This window comes from Acipenser ruthenus, chromosome 2 (genome assembly GCF_902713425.1).
Source record: "Acipenser ruthenus chromosome 2, fAciRut3.2 maternal haplotype, whole genome shotgun sequence".
Lineage (NCBI taxonomy): Eukaryota > Metazoa > Chordata > Actinopteri > Acipenseriformes > Acipenseridae > Acipenser > Acipenser ruthenus.
Genome location: NC_081190.1, coordinates 60,219,680 through 60,240,101, shown reverse-complemented (window position 1 = coordinate 60,240,101; position 20,422 = coordinate 60,219,680). Strand labels below are relative to the sequence as shown.

The 20,422-nt window shown below is 38.3% G+C and overlaps 1 protein-coding gene across 8 annotated transcripts in view; it reads right to left on the bottom strand.

The window, feature by feature from the left end:
• Nucleotides 1-1,977: 1,977 nt before the first annotated feature.
• LOC117408454 (protocadherin Fat 1) overlaps nucleotides 1,978-20,422 on the bottom strand; it is a 77,220-nt gene continuing 58,775 nt past the window's right edge. For 2 of the 8 annotated variants that reach the window (XM_034013450.3, XM_034013449.3), the window contains exons 15-29: nucleotides 20,095-20,309; nucleotides 19,500-19,637; nucleotides 16,999-17,142; nucleotides 16,650-16,847; nucleotides 14,687-15,488; nucleotides 14,443-14,574; nucleotides 13,845-14,002; nucleotides 12,636-13,098; nucleotides 12,155-12,308; nucleotides 11,736-11,846; nucleotides 10,966-11,603; nucleotides 8,788-8,925; nucleotides 6,956-7,015; nucleotides 6,323-6,358; nucleotides 1,978-5,857 (exon numbers count right to left, since the gene is read on the bottom strand). In XM_034013450.3, the coding sequence (XP_033869341.3) occupies nucleotides 5,241-5,857; nucleotides 6,323-6,358; nucleotides 6,956-7,015; nucleotides 8,788-8,925; nucleotides 10,966-11,603; nucleotides 11,736-11,846; nucleotides 12,155-12,308; nucleotides 12,636-13,098; nucleotides 13,845-14,002; nucleotides 14,443-14,574; nucleotides 14,687-15,488; nucleotides 16,650-16,847; nucleotides 16,999-17,142; nucleotides 19,500-19,637; nucleotides 20,095-20,309 (4,004 nt within the window). In that variant the 3' untranslated portion in view covers nucleotides 1,978-5,240. The other 6 variants (XR_009308379.1, XM_034013451.3, XM_034013452.3 and 3 more) reach the window with 6 other exon arrangements.

Below are 20,422 nucleotides of genomic sequence, written 5' to 3'. Positions count from 1 at the left end.
AACACCCCCATATCATGATTGAACCACCACCATATTTAACTGTAAGTACGAGGTTTTCTTCATTGAAGGCTTCCTCTTTTTTTCTCCAAACATACTGAGGTCCATTTTTGGCAAAAAAGTTATATTTTAGTCTATTGGACCGATAATTTTGTTGAAGAATTTATCAGATTCATGTCCATATTTCTTGGCAAATGTTTGACAGTTTTTGTTTGAATGTTCTTTAAAAAGTGGTTTGCAGCTAGGTCTATGTGCATTCAACTCTTCTGTGTTTAAGTTCTTTTGTAGAGTTTTGTTGTGGCTGATGCTTCTAAATCTTTCTTTAACTCCTAGGCTTTTAATCTTATATATTCTCCTACCGGCTGTACCTGTTATTTTCTTTGGATGTCCAGTTCTTTCAAGTTTTTCAGTTTCATTTGTTCTGTTGTCTTGATTATTGCTGTATTTGTGCACTTTGTTTTTCCATATTTCTTTCATTTTTTAATTAGTTCTATTAAACTTTTACACTTAATGTAAAGGTACCAATACTTTTGTCATGTACAACTATTTGAAATTAACTTAAGTTCTTTTTATTTTTTTATTTTGTACAAAGATTGTTTGTTTGTTAGACTACTAGAAATGGTTTATTTTGTTATTCATCATATTCATTAGTGGCTAAAGTTCACAAATTGCTTTTATTTAACATGTTTTCTTGAATTAAGTATAGGATGCCAATACTTTTCTCTGCGACCGTACGGTTGGTTTCTCAGGTCTTGGATTACCTTACCTAAGGTAACATTAGGTAGTCCGTTCACATACTCCAAGTCTGTGAAACCAGCAGTTAATCAGTCAGCTCTTTTTACAGTGTTTACAGTGGAGAGGAGTTTTGTGCAGAGACAGCATACATAAGCTATATACAGAAAACTAGTGTATAATAATGCAGCTTTTGATAGGCTACATATTATGACGTGTTAATATGGTACTAGAAAACAACATGATGTTTAGGGAATCCACACATGCCCTATATTCAACAACTATGTGGACTGAAGATAAACTGCAGGACAGTATCTAGTTTGGTCTCCCGGCAGGACACCCTATGAAAATGATTGCAAACATTAAAGCAATGTGTCAGCTTGCAGAATTGCTTGGTAAATCACACAGGGCAAACACAGGTACATGGCACATAGCATACAAGTGATTCAGTATCGTAAATAGTGCATTTTTATTTAAGTTTGGCAGGAATGGCCTTGATTCTGTCCCTGCCAAATACACGAGTGGAATGTGGCTTGGTCTTGATTGAATACTTGATCATCAATCAAGTCCCAGCCACATGGTATAAAGGGAAGCCAAAATCCTTTGTTTGGTGGAGGAGTTCAGGGTGTGTTTTGTGAACTGTGTTTTTAAAAAAACAATTCAGTGAAGGCCATTGCCCAGCCTGAATTGTTATTTTGTGTAAACCTTTTGTTTTGGCCCTTTGTTTCTTTTCTGTTTGTTAATAAAGGGGTGCTCCGGTGCTTGAACTGCAGGCTTCCGCTCCTGGGTCTCCTTCCTCTTGGGTAACAAGCCTTGCCAACACGCTACCCTTTCACTGTACATGTTATGAAAAGTAATTGCAGGAATGTTTATTTATTTGACACTGTGGTACCTGTTGACACTTCGAGAGCTTCCCCACACAGCTCAGCACACCAGTCTTATGACATTTATATATACTGTTAAGGTGCTTTGCTTGCTTTTACCATAGACATATGCAACATAGGCACGAGCACCACGTAGGGAACAGGTAATGTTTACAGGTACTGTATTTCACAGCATTACAAAAGCAAACTTAATTCATTTGATGGTGCTGTCTTTGTTGATCTAGCATGTGTTATGGTGAATTACAGAACAATTGGATTCTGCTCTCCTATTGGTTTTCTATGACGATCAGATATTGTATTATTACTCAATAGCAGAACAGAAAATAAAGTGGCCGAGAAGAAAGCACTAAATAAATGACACCTGTTCTAAAACCACTGTTTATTGATTAACTACTTCACATGTATGCTCGAGCGCTGCTCTCAAAAAGTCAACACAGACAAATGTAAGAGGGCAGTAAAAAAAAGAAACGAACAAAAACAAAACAATGATGACACAATTACGTTTATGGCGGGCAACTAGAAGTGTCAGCTTCTGAACACAGGTATAAAAACTCATACATATCAAAAAGTAAAGCACATTGTATTCAATAACCGCTATGAAAAACTATGAACTTATAATTTGGAGCATCTTACTTTTTAATCATTAGAACAGGCGAGGGTATTTAACCTGTTCATGATTCAATATGAACATCCAGACCAGGGGTTTTCAACCTTTTTTTGAAACTGTACCTTCTGTTGGGAGGTTTCAGCTAAAGTACCCTTTACAATTTTCACTCACTGAATGGTACCACAGTTGCAACGAAAGGCAAAATAATCTGATTAACACATTTTTTCCCCATTTATTTAATATATAATTTTTCACAGCAGTCTGGGGCTGACAAACTGCTGGTTTAAGAAAGAACACCAAACAGTAGGCTTAATTCTTAAAACTTAATTACATGTCTTTGGATGCACAGAATTAAAAGACAGTATTTAGGATTCTCATTGGAAACACTCAAAACAGTCTGCAGTGTAAATGTTTATCACATTACCATTTACTTCCCACCTCAGCATAACTGTGTGCCATTTAAAATATTTTCAAACATCAAAACCATAACCTCAAACTAAAACTATAATACCAAACAATGATATTTTAAAGCCAGCAAAATTATCCAAAGGGACTCTATATAACCTTCTGCCTCTTTGGATTTCTGTGTTTTCTTCCTTCATTTTTGTTATGCAAGTAAGAAATGCATCCATTTCAAACACTGACAACATAATCAACCAGCCGCTACTGCTGTTACTAAAATGCAGCAGTGGTAATAAATAAAACAAAAAACGTCAAAGTATTGTGATTAGCCTACTATTTATGTTTACCGGAGCATTTATACAAAAAAAAAAATCAGAAACAGTGATTCATTGATACGACAAGTTGAAAACAGCAATAACCATGAGCAGCACAGAGCACTCTCCATAGGCACAATCGGCAGACGACTGCTTCACCTATATAAAAGCCACTCAATTGAAATCACGCATGCGTATAGGTGGAACATGTGGACGTGATAGATTCTGTGTATTTGTTTTCATCTGCGGTTCACTTTGAGCTGCTAAACAAAGGATTACATAATTATAAACAGTGTTTTAGAGAATATATAATACCCTTAAAAAAAATTATAATTTTCTTTTACTTTCATTTTTTATTTGTGCATTTCCGATTCGTCCTGCGTACCTCCTATGACCCTTCGAAGTACCCCCAGGGGTAAGCGTACCCCCGGTTGAAAACCCCTGATCTTGACAAAATAAACAGCAACACTGTTTTATTAATAATTTATTGCCAGTAGGAAAGAGTGAGCTAATGGCAGTATCCAATAAAAACATTTACAAGACCATTGTTTCTCACACATATACAGACACTTGGAAAAAAAACACTTTTGTCAAATGTATTGGGTCCCTTGTTTCTGAAGAAACAAAAAAAAAGTTTACAGTTGCAGTTTACAAAAATGCTACTCATTTAAGACATGTCCTAATCTCATAACCAAAAAGTAGCAAAATGTTACTCACACTTACAGTTTGCATTTGGTAAGTTTGTTGAATTTAGTGATAAAAAGAGTGAAATCCCATCCACTACTTGTTTCTGGGTGCCAATATAATGTCACACTTGAAAACCACTAAAATCTGTTTGAAAAAAACAAAACAGAACCATAAAATATCTACAAAACCTAGTTAAAACTCGAAATCAGAACTGTACATTAAGATTTACATAATAATGAAAGCAGTTAAAAAAAAAAAATAGATCTATAATTAAGGCTACGATTTTGGCATGGTAATTGAGTACATTTCACAGGTGAGGTGCAGCAAAAAAAACAAGAATTCACGGAAAGTTCACCAAATAATGTAGTTTTAGCTACATCAACATACACAAGAGATTTTAAATAGTACACCAAAACCAATAATACAAACACTATTGCTTTTGACTGCTGATCAGTTTAAATGTTACTTTAGATTACAAAACTTGCAGTACATACTTCAGACGTAATTTCTGGTCAGAGTGCGAAAAGTCGGAAGTATGTAATTTGCAATCTTGCAACGTGCGCCTTTTTTGGAAAGGTGTACAGCCTTAACAGAAGATCAAACCTTTCATCTGTCATTCTAAAACATCTAAAATATCTCTCTAAATAATGTTTGAAATTCTCCCCTTGGGGTTCTCTGTTGGTTGAGAAGATGATTTTTTTAATCCTCTTGTATAGGAGGTAGAAACACAGCACATCTACTTAAATGTACACCTATCCAATTACGTGAATGCACTTTGCATATAGCGTACTACTTTGTGCAATCAAAAGGGCTGTGACACGATGCGTCCTGTACAGCAAATAGTGAAGCTGCACAGCTAGCTGTCTGCGCCTGACGTATCGCATTCATCTGCAACAGAAATGCTGTATGAACCATGCTTTAATAGTTTTTCACAATTCTGAAACATGTTGTAAAGAAATCTGTTCTCCGATGCATTTGTTCTTTTGTCTTTACAAAAACAGCTCACTCACAATTTTTTTTTACATTTTAGCTGTCACCGATTTACATGCTCGCTCGCTCGCTCGGCTATCTCATTCGCTGTCCTAGAACGACACGTAAATGCAGTGTGAAACAACCAAACAACTTACAGATACTCGCAGGTTTGTATTTTCAGTGCACGACATACTGCATGTTTTAAAGGAAATAAAGGAAGCACCTAATAAAAGTGATTTTACATCCATTTCCAAGATTTCACTAACTTTTTTTTTTCAAATTCACGATTTTCATGACCTCCGTGACAAAATCGTAGCCTTACCTATAATCACCTTGAAATGTCTTTTTTCACAATTGTACATCTGGTTTCTAATTCCTTCAAAAGTTGTGCATGATGCCAAACACTAAACCGATGGCACAGCCAGTGAAATTCTACGTAGGTTTTAAGTTTCTAGTACTGCAGGAGATGGGACGTGAGGAAAAGAAGCTTATTCCAGGGCAGTCATGCTAGAATTAGAATTATTGAAAGGATTCTTTGCAAAGGAAGAAATCACAGACCTTGATAATTATTTAATGATTTTTTTTGTTACTTAGTTGTTTTTTGTTTTCTTTAAAATGTCCAGGCACTTTAGTTGTAATACAGTGTCAGACTTCAGTGTGCTGCTGGGGATCCAGGGGAGGAATGGTCACATTGTCAAAGTGGCCTTCATCCCCACTTTCATAGTCACTCATCATGACTTCAGATTCCTCACAGCATGCAGAGACATCAGAGCAGGAGGCTGTGGATGTGTACAAAGACATAGACATGTTGTCCACATTGCCAGCCTCAAAGTCCCTGCTGTACCCCAAGCTGTACAGCGGGTAGGCTCCCTTGTAACTGCTTGTTCCAATCGCTGTGCTCTGTGGCTCTGACAACTCTGTATTGTAGTGATGTGGCAGGTACTGGTTCAGGTTATAGCGCTGCCTGCTACGATTGGATGAACCTAAACTTCCAGCTGTGGGCATATCCTGAGGATGCTGTATAGATTCAAACTGATCATTATACTCTGGTAATGGTGGCAGCTCCTCGTGGACAGGGAAGTCATCTGGCGGTGGAGGGAAGTCACTTTCTATGTCATAGCCTCCAGGGTAGTAGTCAGTATCAATGGCATTGGGATCTGTGTACAGCTGGGCTGGTGCTTCAACAATTTCAAACTGGGGGAATTCTTGGATACCAGGAAGCTGAACACTAGGCATCCAATCAGAGGTGTCCCAGTGATACCCTGTGTCACAAAAAACAAACATCAGGAAAACAGATCATACTCCATCAACACCGTTAGTATTAATCTGATGACACAAAAATTGATTCAGTTACAGGGTTATGAATACAAATTAAAAAATTATTAAAAAATCCTGTTCACATTCGGATTAAAACCCAAAGCAAGACAACATCACTGCAACAGTTTTAGCTTCATTAAAACAAGCGCAACAAAAAAAAAGATAAAAATCAAACATTAATACAAGTGAATGGATTATATTAATACTCCACAAAAAAAGTTATTCGGTTCTTAAATAAAATATATAAATAAATACAAACAAACAAACAAACAAACAAACATTAGTCACATACATATACTTGTGTCACATCGTTTTTTATTTGCTATACAGAGCACATGACGCATGTTAAAAGTGAAGTGAAAGATGAGTATGAGCTTAAAGCAAACATCAAAGACATTCATGCAAGTCACCTCTTGGATTGCTGAGGTCATGAGCCGCAAAAGACTCTTTAGATGGCAGAGAGAGAAGAAATAAGAAAACATATCAAGTTAAGGACAAGGTCTTAATAAAGGCTAAAGAGGGAATAAAATAAAAAATATTAATAAAAAAAATCTATTACTATCCAATCACAAACACTACAATAAAATGCTGTTTACTTCATCATATGTTTAAGAAGTTTCATAATTATGCAAACCGTTAAGTACTTTCAGTTTAAGAAATCATTAAAGATGATTCTAATCCCAACATTTCTGGTTCAGCAGTGTTTTGATTATTATTAAAATTAGTAATTTATTATTTATTTGTGTATGTTAAAATTGATTACACATCATAATAATAATAATAATAATAATAATAATAATAATAATAATAATCTTGTGATTGGCCTTTGCAGGTTTGGATTTCAAGTCATCACATGCTTTTAAACGCCTAGGTAATAGAGGATAATATAGAAGCTTTTTTAAAACAGGCAATCCTTTCCTTATGAAGTAAACAGCATACATAAAAGTTACTTAAGTCAATTCTAAAACCACAATACTAAAAAGACAGCACTGTACACAGGACACCAGACACACAACTATATATTTTTAGTTTGAAAATAATACCTTCTTTTTCCACCGAGTCAACAACAGAATTGACAAGGTGTATTACTGTCACTATGGAAGCTTGTGAAGAGGTAGGGAAGGGGTAAATGAAAAATCTACCATTAGTACAAATGTCTCAGTAAAATTAAGCTGCGTATTTGTCTTTTATTACATTTTAACATCTTATATATATTAGTCCTTGAACATAGGTACACTGAACATTATATCAGATGTTGCCAGATGTTCATAATAAAGTAATAAAAAAATTAACATCCTGCACTTTTTTAGTTTACTTTTCCACTAGTGAACCTAATGTTACATTGTACCAGCATACAAACAGTGTTTTATGTATTTTCACCCACAAATACAAAAGGCAGTGCATAATGCAAGAGTTGATATTAACAAGTGATCGTATCACAAACTAAAACAATGGGTACAAAAAAAACCAAAATCTCTAAATCTACTGTACACTTATTACAGTACTTCAATGCTCATACACAGCAGAGATAGAAATAAGGACGCCTATTGCATAGCAGTTTCACCCATTCCAGGTTTTACTACAAGCTTGATTAGCTCTAGCTCTAGCTCATGGTGGTAACAAGCTCAGGTGTGTCTTTAAATTAAAGTTATAGCAAAACCAGGATGGGATTAAACTGCTATGCAATGGGAGTCTTATTTGCATCCCTGCACAGCATGGCAGAAAGAAGCAAAAGACATTTTCATGGATAGAAGTGATGCTTTTAAGACCTATTTTTATAGTTTCTGTGTGCTGCGTGTGTATGTTCCTGGACCCACAGGTTTTGAGGGATGTAAAAAGATAATGATTTAAATGTTTTCATATATTTGTCAAGAAATGCAGCAATCTCAGTTCCTAGCTAAATATGTTTCTCAAAATCAAACACATGGTGAGCAGGCATTATAAAGAGGTCAGGTCAGTGGGGGCAGAGTGCAGCTAAACAGAGTTAACCGTTAAAAGGTGAGTGAATGTGAGTGAATTCTTCAGCCGAGAACCTTCATTTGTAAAACCAGACCAAATCAGAAATACTGTGAAGGCATTTACTATTGTATATATTCAATTTGTTTTGTTAACTCTGCAATGCGAAAATTCAAAAAACTTACTTTGAGAATCTCAAAAGGAACAGTTTCTGTATTTGATTAATTAATCTCATGATTACCATAGGGAGAGTTTTGTTTGAATATTACCACACACACATTTCATACTTCACTTAAAATCATCAAATATGTACAAATAAGCATTCATCTTTGAAATTGTAAATGCTAGAACAGAAATACAGTATAAGCAGAGAGAAAGGTTGCGTGTAAACAGTGTACTCATGTGGAAGAGTGTTTTAAAACTTAAAAAGGCACTGACAGATAGACACAGATATAGAAAAAGCATTTTATCACTAGAGAATCTCAGCATTTTAGTTGCTTCCTTCTTACTGATGTAAATCGAAACTTACAAGCAGCCCCTAGTTAAACCCTGCTCTTGCTCTGTGAAGAGATTTGATCCATATGGGAGCTGAGGCCGCAGAAAAAGAAAGAAAGAAAGAAAAAAAGGAACAAATGACCCTCGACCACCTTTCACACGGATACAGAAACATCTAAAGCTTTGTAGAGGAAAAACATCAAGTACAAAGCACAAGGTTCGAATGAATAGATTACTCTGGCTGACAAGAGTCCCATTATTTTCTAGTAATTAAAAAAAAGGTTTTGTACACAGTACAATTTCTTCAAACATAAGCCTGCATAACCATTTTCTGGCCAGATTAAGGTGACCAGTCACAACAAAACCAATGACCCCTTACTGTATTAGGTTACATTATTCGTTCATTGGAGTATTGTATACATACCATTATCATCACATGAGTCTGACTGAAAAGAACTGAGGGACTGAACTTCAGACATGCTTCCACGTGTGTCATATGGATGACAAGCACTTTCTTCAATAGGCTTCTTTGACAAGCATGGATCAAGATCAACTACTTTAGCTAGAAAAAAGACATCGCATTTATTAATGATGCATTATCAATGAATATGCCACAGCACAGTTTTAAACAAATGCATTTAAAATACCTCCTCTATATATCTATATCTATATCATTTAAGCTCACTGACACACCCCTACCTCAGATGTCTAAGAATGATTTAAACAAACCTTCCACATTAAACAGTAAGGCACGAGGGGTTATGTGTTATGGTGATGCATTGTTAGGCAAGAGGTGAAGCTGAGTGCCTACAAACAACCAAGAAGTGACAATAACCAGCACAACCTATGCCCTCAAATATGTGCTTTATTGCTTTTATAAAGCAGATTTAGAAAGATTCTATAAAAAAGAAAAGAGAAATGTGTATCGTGTCTAAAGATTTTACATTTTGAGGTCTAACCTTCCACAACAGAAAATAGTCCCTATGAACTAAAATAATATTTTGGTAAAACATTTGTATTTCTTTATTGTTTGTTTCAATAAATGTAATTCGTTTTTTTTTTTTTTTAATAAAGACTAACTATAAAAACCTTACTTAGTTGTGTTTCAGTTCATTTGTCTTTAGAGACATTGATTTGAATGTTGCTGGTAATTGCACAATTATTGAATTAACTGTCAATGGCTGCAGAAGGAGGCATTGAAGTGGAGGAAGAGGTTTTGCTTTCATCTAATCTAGTTTTTTTTATTTGGTGATGGCATGGAGTGTTCCTCCAACAAGATGTTGATACAGTGCTTTCTATTTTCTAGCAAAGGTGCCCAGTAACCCTGCGCTGACAGATCATTTCTCCAACTTGCAAAAATCCAGTGTTGGACAGTTTCTGTATTAAGGTACTGCAGATGCTATGCTTAGTGTACATTTGTGAGGTGCCTGTCTTCCTGCATATTCTGCCTACTGGCTCTAGCTTATACCACACTGCACAAGTTTAAGGTACTTTGTTTTGCTTTGTTGGGATGAAGATAAAAGGCAGGTAGATGTTCTGGAAGTTTTAAGAAGTACTTCTCTAGTGAAGTTATGGGGCACAAAAGGTTTCTGGGTGAGATTCTTTGTTCAGTTCGTAGGGATTCTAGTGATTTTATGTACTTTAAAAGGTCATGGTGGCATACTTCGCTCGGTTTTCATCTGTTTTTATAATAAAGGAATCTGTTAGTTGTCTGTTTACTTCTTTTTCCCTGCGTCCAAAATGTAATTGGACGTTGAACCACACTAAACAAGACCAGTAGCTGTGTCAGGGTTAAGGGCATCGGAATGCCTTATTTGAATATTATATCCGTTACTGTGGGGTGATGTTGTGTTTTGTCCTGGCCACCTTGTCTCATTTTAATTGTTTTAAGTTGTGAATTCTGTATCACTCATTAAACTTCAGGATAAACTTAAATTTAAAATTCCATATTACTAGGCCTTTACAATTTCTGACTGTACCATAGAAATCCCTATCAAGTATTTTTTTTTCAGAAAGCCAGTCATTAAAGGTTTTAACTGCCCATTTTGCTTGTTTAGTGGTAGTAATTTAATTTTGTTTTTTCTAGCATGTCACCTCAGATGACTGGTTAACTTTTTCTTTTCTTCAGTTTTGGGACAGTTGCATTTATGGAGATGCAACTTCTTTCTGTAGCCATTCTTCAGTTGTTATGGGTGCAACCAGTTAAAAAAAGTGAGGCTTTCTGTATCGCCCATGACAGCAAGGTATTTTGACAGGTGTTTACTTTGATGTTGTGTGGCGTAGTAATACGTGGTTAGCACAGGTACAGTGATTTGCCGTTATTTGCTAAATAGTTCCTAATCGTGACATTCTGCGGGATATTGTCATTGCTTGGAACACTGATTGAACACTGAGTTTTATAACATACATTATTGTATATTAAATGATTCAATTACAAAATTATTATTAATTCATATTCTTCACACATCTCTTCACTTCACGTTCATTCTGGTCTATGCAGGGAATAATGATTCCTGCATCGTTTTGCAGTACCTATATAATCTCATGCCTGTCCACTTCTTGGCTTATTATTAAGATTTGATAGTAAAAATAAAATACTCACTATCATAGTCGTATTCCCAGCTTGGTTTCCGGATGGAATCACTGTCAGATGGCGAGTTGGAGGGGGGAGGAGGAGGGAGGTTTGGAGCCACGCTGCAAACAGCCACTGCTTTCCTGTGCCCATGCATGGAGTCAGGATTGAAGGTACTGAACTCTGGATGCTCAGGGATGGCAGAACCTTCAAAGGAATTTCTGTCCAAATTGTTTCTGGAGTCACTGGGAATGCTAGGAGTGTATGAGATGGGGCGCACCGGCACCTGGGGAGGAACATCTGAATAGATATTCTTGCTCATTTTCGAATCAAAATATGGCCTGTGTAAGAAGGAGGTGGTTGCTCCACAGTGTTTTTCTTCTTCATTTGGCGTAGACTGTCTTTGTCTGCACACACGCTTACGGAAGATCACAAACAGCAAAACCAGCAGGAATATACTAGCCACAAACACTACGATGCCGATAACTTCTTCCAAACCAATATTCCAAGATGATGAAAGATATATATTTTTCACCAAAACAGCATCCTCACAAAGCTTTCCGCTATATCCTTGGTTGCAGGTACAATTATAAGACCCATGTGTGTTTTTGCACAGGCCGCCATTTGAACAGGGATGTTTAATACATTCATCAATATCAGTGAGACACCTGGAAAAGAGAGAAAGTGTGTATACATTATTTTATCTATTTAATGTTTTGTTTTTACTTTTTTTTTTTTTTTTTAAATGCTGCATGCAGTCAACGGTATTTATAAATGTCAAATTTAGATTTAACACAAACCTTTCTCCAAGAAACCCTGGCTCACACTCACAAACTGGACCATCAAGGCTGTCAATGCATTTGCCACTGTTTTTACAAGGATTATCTTTACAGTATGGACCCAACTCGCACCTAGAGACATGATCAATAAGACAAGACTATTGCTTCTAAATTCTTTTGGTATAAAAGGTTTATTCCATATTAGAAACAAGATACTTTGCAGAGTATGTAAAGACTTATCTGAAATAAGGTCTTCAATAAATAAGTTGCTTAGTGATTAGAAGGTTATTATTCTAATTGTCAGGTTCAATGTTGAACACATTCTAGAACATTCATTTAGATCTTAGTTGTCTTCCATTTTGCTAAAACTGTTATTTCGGATGAAGACATAAATGCATAGGACACAAAAAAATGTTCTACAACAAGTTTACAAACCATACCTTTGACCAGAGTACTGTCCTCTACACTGGCAAACAAAGTCATCGTTGATAGGAATGCACGTTCCACCGTAGAGGCAAGGGTTGGAAGCACATGGGCTCATGCTCATTTCACAATGTGTCCCCATAAACAAGGCACTGCATTTGCAGAAATAACCTATATAAAAATGGATACCATTTAGTTTACATATAAGAATAAATGCATAAATTATATGTTCCAAAACATTTTAGAGGTTTTATTGTTATCAAATGGGAAGTTGGTGCTTAGTGCTGTTCTGCACTGATTTGTGATCAATGGAAGGTGATAGGAGATTATAAAACAGTACTAGGAGAACATGGGGTTATGTTTGTCCATGTTCACATGATTTATTTGGATTAGACATGGAAAAAACAAACTTCAGACCCTCAAACTTCAGATAATCCAATTGCCTTAATGTATTGATCTTCTACAGGTTAAAAGTGAATATGAAATTATTTGAGTTACCTCCATTAGGAAGGGGAGAGCAGAGCCCGCCATTGTTACAAGGACTGCTGGAGCAGCCTTCTGCAGGTACCAGGGAGCATCCTGGTGAAACCTCCACTGCTTCTTCCATAACTGCATAGGCCCTTGGTTTACTGTTCAGAGGCAGCTCCTGTCCATTAAGGACAATTGACTCCATGCACCCTTTGAGTCCATCGCTGACTTGTGGGCTCCTGCCATGCCTGGAGCCAAGCTGACGGACATGACCACCAAAGAAGATGTTATTGTCAAGGTTGAGTGTGCGAAGTGTACCAGGTGCAGTTCCAGACGCAGTGTGGACTCTGTCCAGAACCAGCTTTGCATAATTTCCATCTACCTCCAAAGACACAGAGTGCCACTCGCCATCATTGATCAGAATGCTGTGCACTGACACAACTCCAGGACCACTGCCACAGTCAAACTTGTACTGCAATCTACCATTGTTGATCTAAAATAAATAAATAAAAATAAAAGCATTTAAAATCAGGTTAGACAATCAGGTGTCACTACCTTGCAATAGTTTCTCCATTTACAGTATTATAAAATACAGAATGGGGCCAAGACCAGTGAAAAAAATAGGGGAAGCAGGTGCTTGTTTACATCGGTTGCAAGTTGTCTCCAGGTCCGGATAGATTTTAGCCAATCGAGTCAATGCAACATTTTAAATTGTATTAACACACGACAGGCGCACACTGATGGATAATTCACTCCAGTATGGCTGGATTTCCAAACATTGTTAAGGGATTTAGCACGGTTTCTGTACCAGGTAATGCAGTAGAAATGCTTTAAAACTCAGTCCAAATCCCCCCCAGCCTCTGAAAGAAGTCTCTACAGATAGACAGGGGTTTATTCCAAATAAAGAAATACTCTAGGGTCTAGGTCTAGCTTAATAAAAAATGGTGTAGTGATAAAAAAAAAATACATTGAAATAGGTAAAGAAAACTAGGAAGTGTATACAATTTATCAAAATGAATGCAAGGGGGTTAGATTTCAAAAGATTGCATATGAGCGACTGACCGAAATTCCCAAATATGTATTTTTCATGTGTAATTATAAATAATCTTTCAAAAGGAACAGCATAGGGCAGCAGAATTAATAATTTCACTCTGTTCAGATTTATAGCCTAAACATTTGCCAAATTCCTCCAAAGTATAGACACAAAAACATTTTTTGAAGTATTAGTTCACTACAAACCTCTAGTATACTGTAGTCTGTTCCTTTGGCATACATTACAACTGCATGTGCAGAGTATGTCCTTAACTTTAGAGAAAGTTTCATTTCTTCTTTATTTTCGCTCTCCATGAGACGGTACTTTGCATAGCTATTTCCATTAAATGTCAATGAAGGACCACCTAAAATTAGGAAAAAAAGCATACTTTAAAAAGGGTTAAATGTTCAAGAGCAGAAACGGTGCGGGGGTTGATTCTAGTGCAAAAACAAAGTGATAGAAAATAATTTAGAACTGACAGCTGCTGAGTTTCTGTGAGCTGTCATCAGACAGTGTCAGCCTTTTTAATTGTGTGTGAATAAAGTTATTTATATAAAAAAAACAACTGAATATGGCAAAAACTACTACTCTGTGCTTAAACTGACTGCATTAAAAGTAGTAAAATCTGTCCCTATTGTGCATGATCCCCTTGAGGTAAGGAATGAAATGCAAAAGAGAAAGCAGTATGTGAAAGCTTTTCTCTATCTTTATTCCATGACCAAAATGCTTTTGAAATGTAACTCAATATGCAGGGGGGGGGCATAACAAACATATTTGAAATTCTTTAAGAAGCTCTCTTCTTACCAAGGCATTTTCCATTCTTGCCACTTGGACATACACAGCTGTATTTTCCTTCCTTCTTGTCTGGTACACATTCTGTACCTTCGGGACATGGATTACCTTCACAGAGCTTGTTCACTGTAGGACATTTTCCACCTTGAACGTTATGAAAAAAAGTTTAGGAACTGAAAAGACTACAAAAAATCTGTACATGTTTGATAGGACAGCAATACAATTACATTCATACTGTGACCTGATACCAGCTTACCTTTACAGAGACAAACTGCGGTTCTTTGGTGCCGAGGGGTAACGAAACTGAGCCTGGCAGTGCTGTAGGTTGACATGACATTCTTGTCCAAAGTGATTATTTCATCACAGAATTTCAGAGGGCAATCCAGCCCAGAGCAAAGCTTGTTAATGACTTTGAGAATTCGGACACCAGTCATCTCCTCAATTTCTGCCACGGAGGTGTTAAGCTTTCTGAAAAGGACCTCGTGTGAATGGTAAGCGCTTCCAGGTTTTTCTACAGCAAGCAGTACGTCCAGGTTGGAGGAAGGCTCGGAAGGCTGCAGGCTCACAATCTGAATGTCATTTCTCTTCACCCCTACAATGTTCGTCAGGGCTCTCTGGAAGTTCCGCCAATAGTCGCCAATAAATTCTTCTGGTGCAATATTTGCAAATCTTATAGCAATGGAATGGTTGAGCACCTCTTGAGTGAACTGTCTAACATGCACATTGATGTCTGCAGCCACTGTAAACCTTCCATCTGTAACCGTGACATTGAGCAGATAGTGCCCCACGTCTAGCCCTTTACGGGCAATCAGTTTTCCATCAGTGCTAGAGAGAGAGAACAGATTTCCTGATTTAGATGCCAAGCTGTAGGTGAGGGTGTCATAAATATCCTGGTCGGTTGCATGGATCTTTCCAATGACACCCCCAGAGTATTCATCTCCGTGAGTTGTTATGAACATTTCTAGAGGAAGAATAGCAGGAGCATAAATGCTTTCTTCAATAACTCTGATGCTGACGAATGTTGATGAATGCAATTGAGGTTTCCCACTATCGGCCACCTAAAAATAGATGAATTGCAAAGAATTATTCACTCAAAAGAGATGCATTTAAAAGAGGCCCTTTTAATGGCACTCATGTAAAAATGAAATACTACAACAAATTACACTGACATGATTAAATGACCCCTTGTCCTGGCTTCAGTTATGCTGCATATTTTTTTTCCCTTACAGATACTTGTGCTTTAAACTTAAAGCACATACATACAATAAGCCATTTTTTTCCATGCAATTGCCTTTTTTTATACCAGTTTTTAAATTTTGTAAAACAAAACATTGATAAAATATGCAGTGTGTTCAATATAGTGTGACATAGCAGCTTTTGTACAGAAGAGGGTGCTTGTAGCATTACGATTCGCTAGCCCCTGTGCTTTTGTCACTGCCATGGTTAGTAATACAATGACCATTCTTCTTTGCTCAATAAAACAAAGCAGCAGCTTAGGTGACAGATCTGAAATCTTGTCTATGGTTACATCTGTCTGACATTTACACAAAATAAGCTATTTTAATTTTTTTTTAATTGTGCACTATTACCATGTTCAGTATTATGAAGGACAAACTGTCAAATCCTTCTGTCACTGTATTTATACAGAATATAACATTATTTCACCTTGATTTAACATCATTAACAGCCACTGTTCAGTAAGCAATTCACAACCAACAGTTAGATTAATTGATTTAGACAGAATTAGGCTGCCTTAAGCCAAAAAATTAAAAGAATTTCAGTTTCAAATTTGCGTTTCTGGCAAGGGCATGCACGCTATACTTAGCAGAGTGCCCAACCTGCTATATAAATAAGTCCCATGGGGATCTTTTCAGTTTGTTTCTAGATTTAAATCAAAACCATTTTCTTTATTTTAACATGATGCATCTCTATTTTAAAAACAAGAAGTCCCAGAAGTACTGCACACAAGTGTATTGAAAGTGTATAACAAACATGTGTGTAGGGATATAAAACTCAAAAGCACTGTGCTACTGATGGGACTAACATTCTGTAAAAAAAAAAAAAAAAAAAGTAAATAAATAGCCAACTTAGCCATAGCCATGTCATTTCTTTTGGCAAAGGTATTCGACAAAAAAACAAAAAAAATCAGATATAAAACCAAAAAGAAACTTGGAGAATTTCTGTAATGTTAAATGTGTTTCAAAAGATATTTATCACACCTGAACATGCAGTAAATGGTGGTCTTTTATTTCACGGTTCAGTGGCGCTGAGGCTATCAATACCCCCTGCTGGTTTATCTCAAATGAGTTTTCTTCGTTTCCACTTATAATTGTATAGGAGAATGGAGGGCCATTGTGAGACGCGTCTTTATCCGTTACTAATAACTGTAGCACACTGGCACCAACAGGTCTGTTTTCCTAGAAGACAAAGAGATTCACAAAATATTAAAGGACCATCAAATCAAGTTAACAGCCAATACCTATAAAACCAAGTGTATTATTAAAATTGGTATTCTTGAAAGGGCTTTAGTTGTGTAGAACTAATGGCTATTAATAGGAGCAGTGTTACCTGAATGATGATGCTGTGGTTGGCCTGTGAGAAGGCAGGAGGGTTGTCATTAACATCAGACACGTCAATATTGATTGTAGTTGTGTTGGACTTCGGGGGACTACCATTGTCTGTAGCTTGTACAGCAAGTGTGTATCCGGATATCTGCAGTGACAAATATTCAATTGAAACTATAGCAGTAAATATTCATAAACAGTAATTCAACACGTTCAAAGAATTATTATTTATTTATTTTTACATACTGTAATATAGCGGGTTGTGAGAGACGGCAGGGAGGGGGTTAAAACCTCCCTGCAAAAGAAAAACATGTGAGAATGCACCGTTTTGTATTGCTTTGTTGTTTTATTTAATTTTCTAATTGATTTGTTAATTGTTTTATTATTAATGATTATCCACACCTGGGCTTTATTAGGGGTTTAAAAAGAGAGCAGGCAGTCTGCTCGAGGCTGCTGAGTGGAAGGAGGCAGAGAGGTGCGCTGTCTCCGAGTAGCCAAATGAAGAGAAAGTAAGTGCTGTTTGAAACCAGTGTGTTTAGGAAGGACGGGTAAACAGCGTAGCTGTCCCGCGTTAGTCAGGGTGTTCCTGAAAGTCGAGTTAGTGCTCCAGAAGAGCTAGGTGTTTATTTTGATTGTGTGTGTTTTGTTTTGTTTCCTGTTTATTAAAAAAATAGCGCAAACGCGCTTGAAAAATCCACTTCTGTGTGCTGGGTCTATTTTTAAAGGGGCAACGAACCCAAGTGAGTGCGAACCTTTTACATTTGGTGTCAGAAAGTGTGGGCGCCCCTAAAGACCCAGAGAAGATGGATTTGCTGGAGATGATTGAGCAGATAACCAGGAATGCTGTTGCTCAGAGAGAGCAACTTGGGAGATGGGAGAGAGAGATGGGGTTGGCCCCAGTGAAGAGAAGGGAGCCAACAGAGTTGGAGCTGTTGCTCCAGAAATGGGAGCAGGCTAGCGCAGCTCCGCAGTCTCCCGAGCCAGAAAGGGAGGAGCTGCCGCTGCCAGAGCCCAGAGGGGAGGAGCTGCCGCTGCCAGAGCCCAGAGGGGAGGAGCTGCCGCTGCCAGAGCCCAGAGGGGAGGAGCTGCCAGAGCCCAGAGGGGAGGAGCTGCCGCTGCCAGAGCCCAGAGGGGAGGAGCTGCCGCTGCCAGAGCCCAGAGGGGAGGAGCTGCCGCTGCCAGAGCCCAGAGGGGAGGAGCTGCCGCTGCCAGAGCCCAGAGGGGAGGAGCTGCCGCTGCCAGAGCCCAGAGGGGAGGAGCTGCCGCTGCCAGAGCCCAGAGGGGAGGAGCTGCCACTTCCGGAGCCTAGGGAGGAGGTGAAAAGCGTACCTCCACCACAGCCCCGACCACCACCCCTACGGTCCAGTCCGGCGTCGCTGCGTCCAGTCCCTTACCCCTTGCTCCTGGACACCCTGTCGGTTAGCCTGGACCTCCCTTCACTTGACCTGGAGCCCAGGAGTCGGCAGGATCGGGCACAGTTCTCCACCTGGTCCCCTGCTCCGCTCCTCCCGGACATTAAGACGTCGCTGTGCTGCTCCCAGACGTCGCGTACGCTCCCCCTGGTCACTACTTCGCTCCCCCTTGCTGACCGGACGTCGCTGCACTGGGTCCCAGCTGCAGACCTCTGCCCGCTACTGCAGCCTCCAGTGCCCCGGTTGTCGTGCCGGTCGCCCCTGACAAACCGGTGGGGTCCCTCGTCGCCGGTGCGCGGTCCCTACCTGGCTGACCCAGGACGTGGACCGATCCACCCTCAAGTTCGCCCGTGGAGGAGGGCGAAAATTGACATTTATGGACTCGAGGGTGGGTGGTTGTGGTTTAGGGGAGGAGGTGGCCGTCTCGTGGCCGGTGTCTTGGAAAGACAAGGGGGGGGAAATGTAATATAGCGGGTTGTGAGAGACGGCAGGGAGGGGGTTAAAACCTCCCTGCAAAAGAAAAACATGTGAGAATGCACCGTTTTGTATTGCTTTGTTGTTTTATTTAATTTTCTAATTGATTTGTTAATTGTTTTATTATTAATGATTATCCACACCTGGGCTTTATTAGGGGTTTAAAAAGAGAGCAGGCAGTCTGCTCGAGGCTGCTGAGTGGAAGGAGGCAGAGAGGTGCACTGTCTCCGAGTAGCCAAATGAAGAGAAAGTAAGTGCTGTTTGAAACCAGTGTGTTTAGGAAGGACGGGTAAACAGCGTAGCTGTCCCGCGTTAGTCAGGGTGTTCCTGAAAGTCGAGTTAGTGCTCCAGAAGAGCTAGGTGTTTATTTTGATTTTGTGTGTTTTGTTTTGTTTCCTGTTTATTAAAAAAATAGCGCAAACGCGCTTGAAAAATCCACTTCTGTGTGCTGGGTCAAGTTCTTAAAGGGGCAACGAACCCGAGTGGGTGCGAATCGTTTACAATACAGAAAGCTAAAAAATTCCACTGTTTACTGCAGTAGGTTTGGATAACATCCAGTTAGAATACCTAATGGTAAAATGCACTTTTAAAGTCAGGTATTAAAACAGACACTGCTTACCTTCTCTCTGTCTAACCGCCTCGCTACTTTCACTTCTCCGTTGACAGAATCGATGGTGAATGGGCTTCCCTGGTTCCCATTAACAATAGAGTAGTGGATGTGGTTGTTGGAAGGCCCATCGGCATCATCTGCCATGACCTGAAGAAATTACACAAGCATTCTATAAAATCAGCCCAGAGGACAACTTTCACCCGGTTTAATAAGCACGTCCTAATAGAAAGCACAGATGTTCTATTTCAAGTAAATATTGACTACAACCACTAGGGAAATTACCCATGTTGTGAACTCACTAGTGCGATTCAAACATTACGTTCTCACTTCCAAACTGGTCATTTATATCCTGGCTTGTAATTTTTTTTCTTCTTCTAAATTAATGGTCATCAATTATAGGCTTTTCCAGGTAAAGACAAAATGTATATTACCATTTAAAATAAAAAATTGCCAAATGTGTATGATATTTATGAAAAACAGGGTTAGATTTATATATTTTTCAATACATTTTATGAAAGCTATACACTATATTATTATCAATTTGTTATTTATCATGTATTAAATAGTCTAAATGAAAAAAACAAACAAACAAAAAAAAACCTACAGTAATAACTGGTTGTCCCAGTACAGCATCTTCACTTATAACTGCAGCGTAGATATTGCGGCTAAACTTTGGCGTGTTGTCATTGATATCTGTCAGATTTATGTTCACAGTCGTCACATCGCTAAGAGATGGTGTGCCTCCGTCCGTGGCCTCTACAGTTAGATAATACTTGTGGGATGTTTCATAATCCAAGTTTCCAATCACAAAAATGTCACCTACAGGGCCAAACAAGAAGCACATTGGAAGATAAATCAGGACCTGCAATTCTATATTGTATATTGTAAAAATAAAAAAAATCAAAAAAAAAATCACAGGGCTATAGCTATTT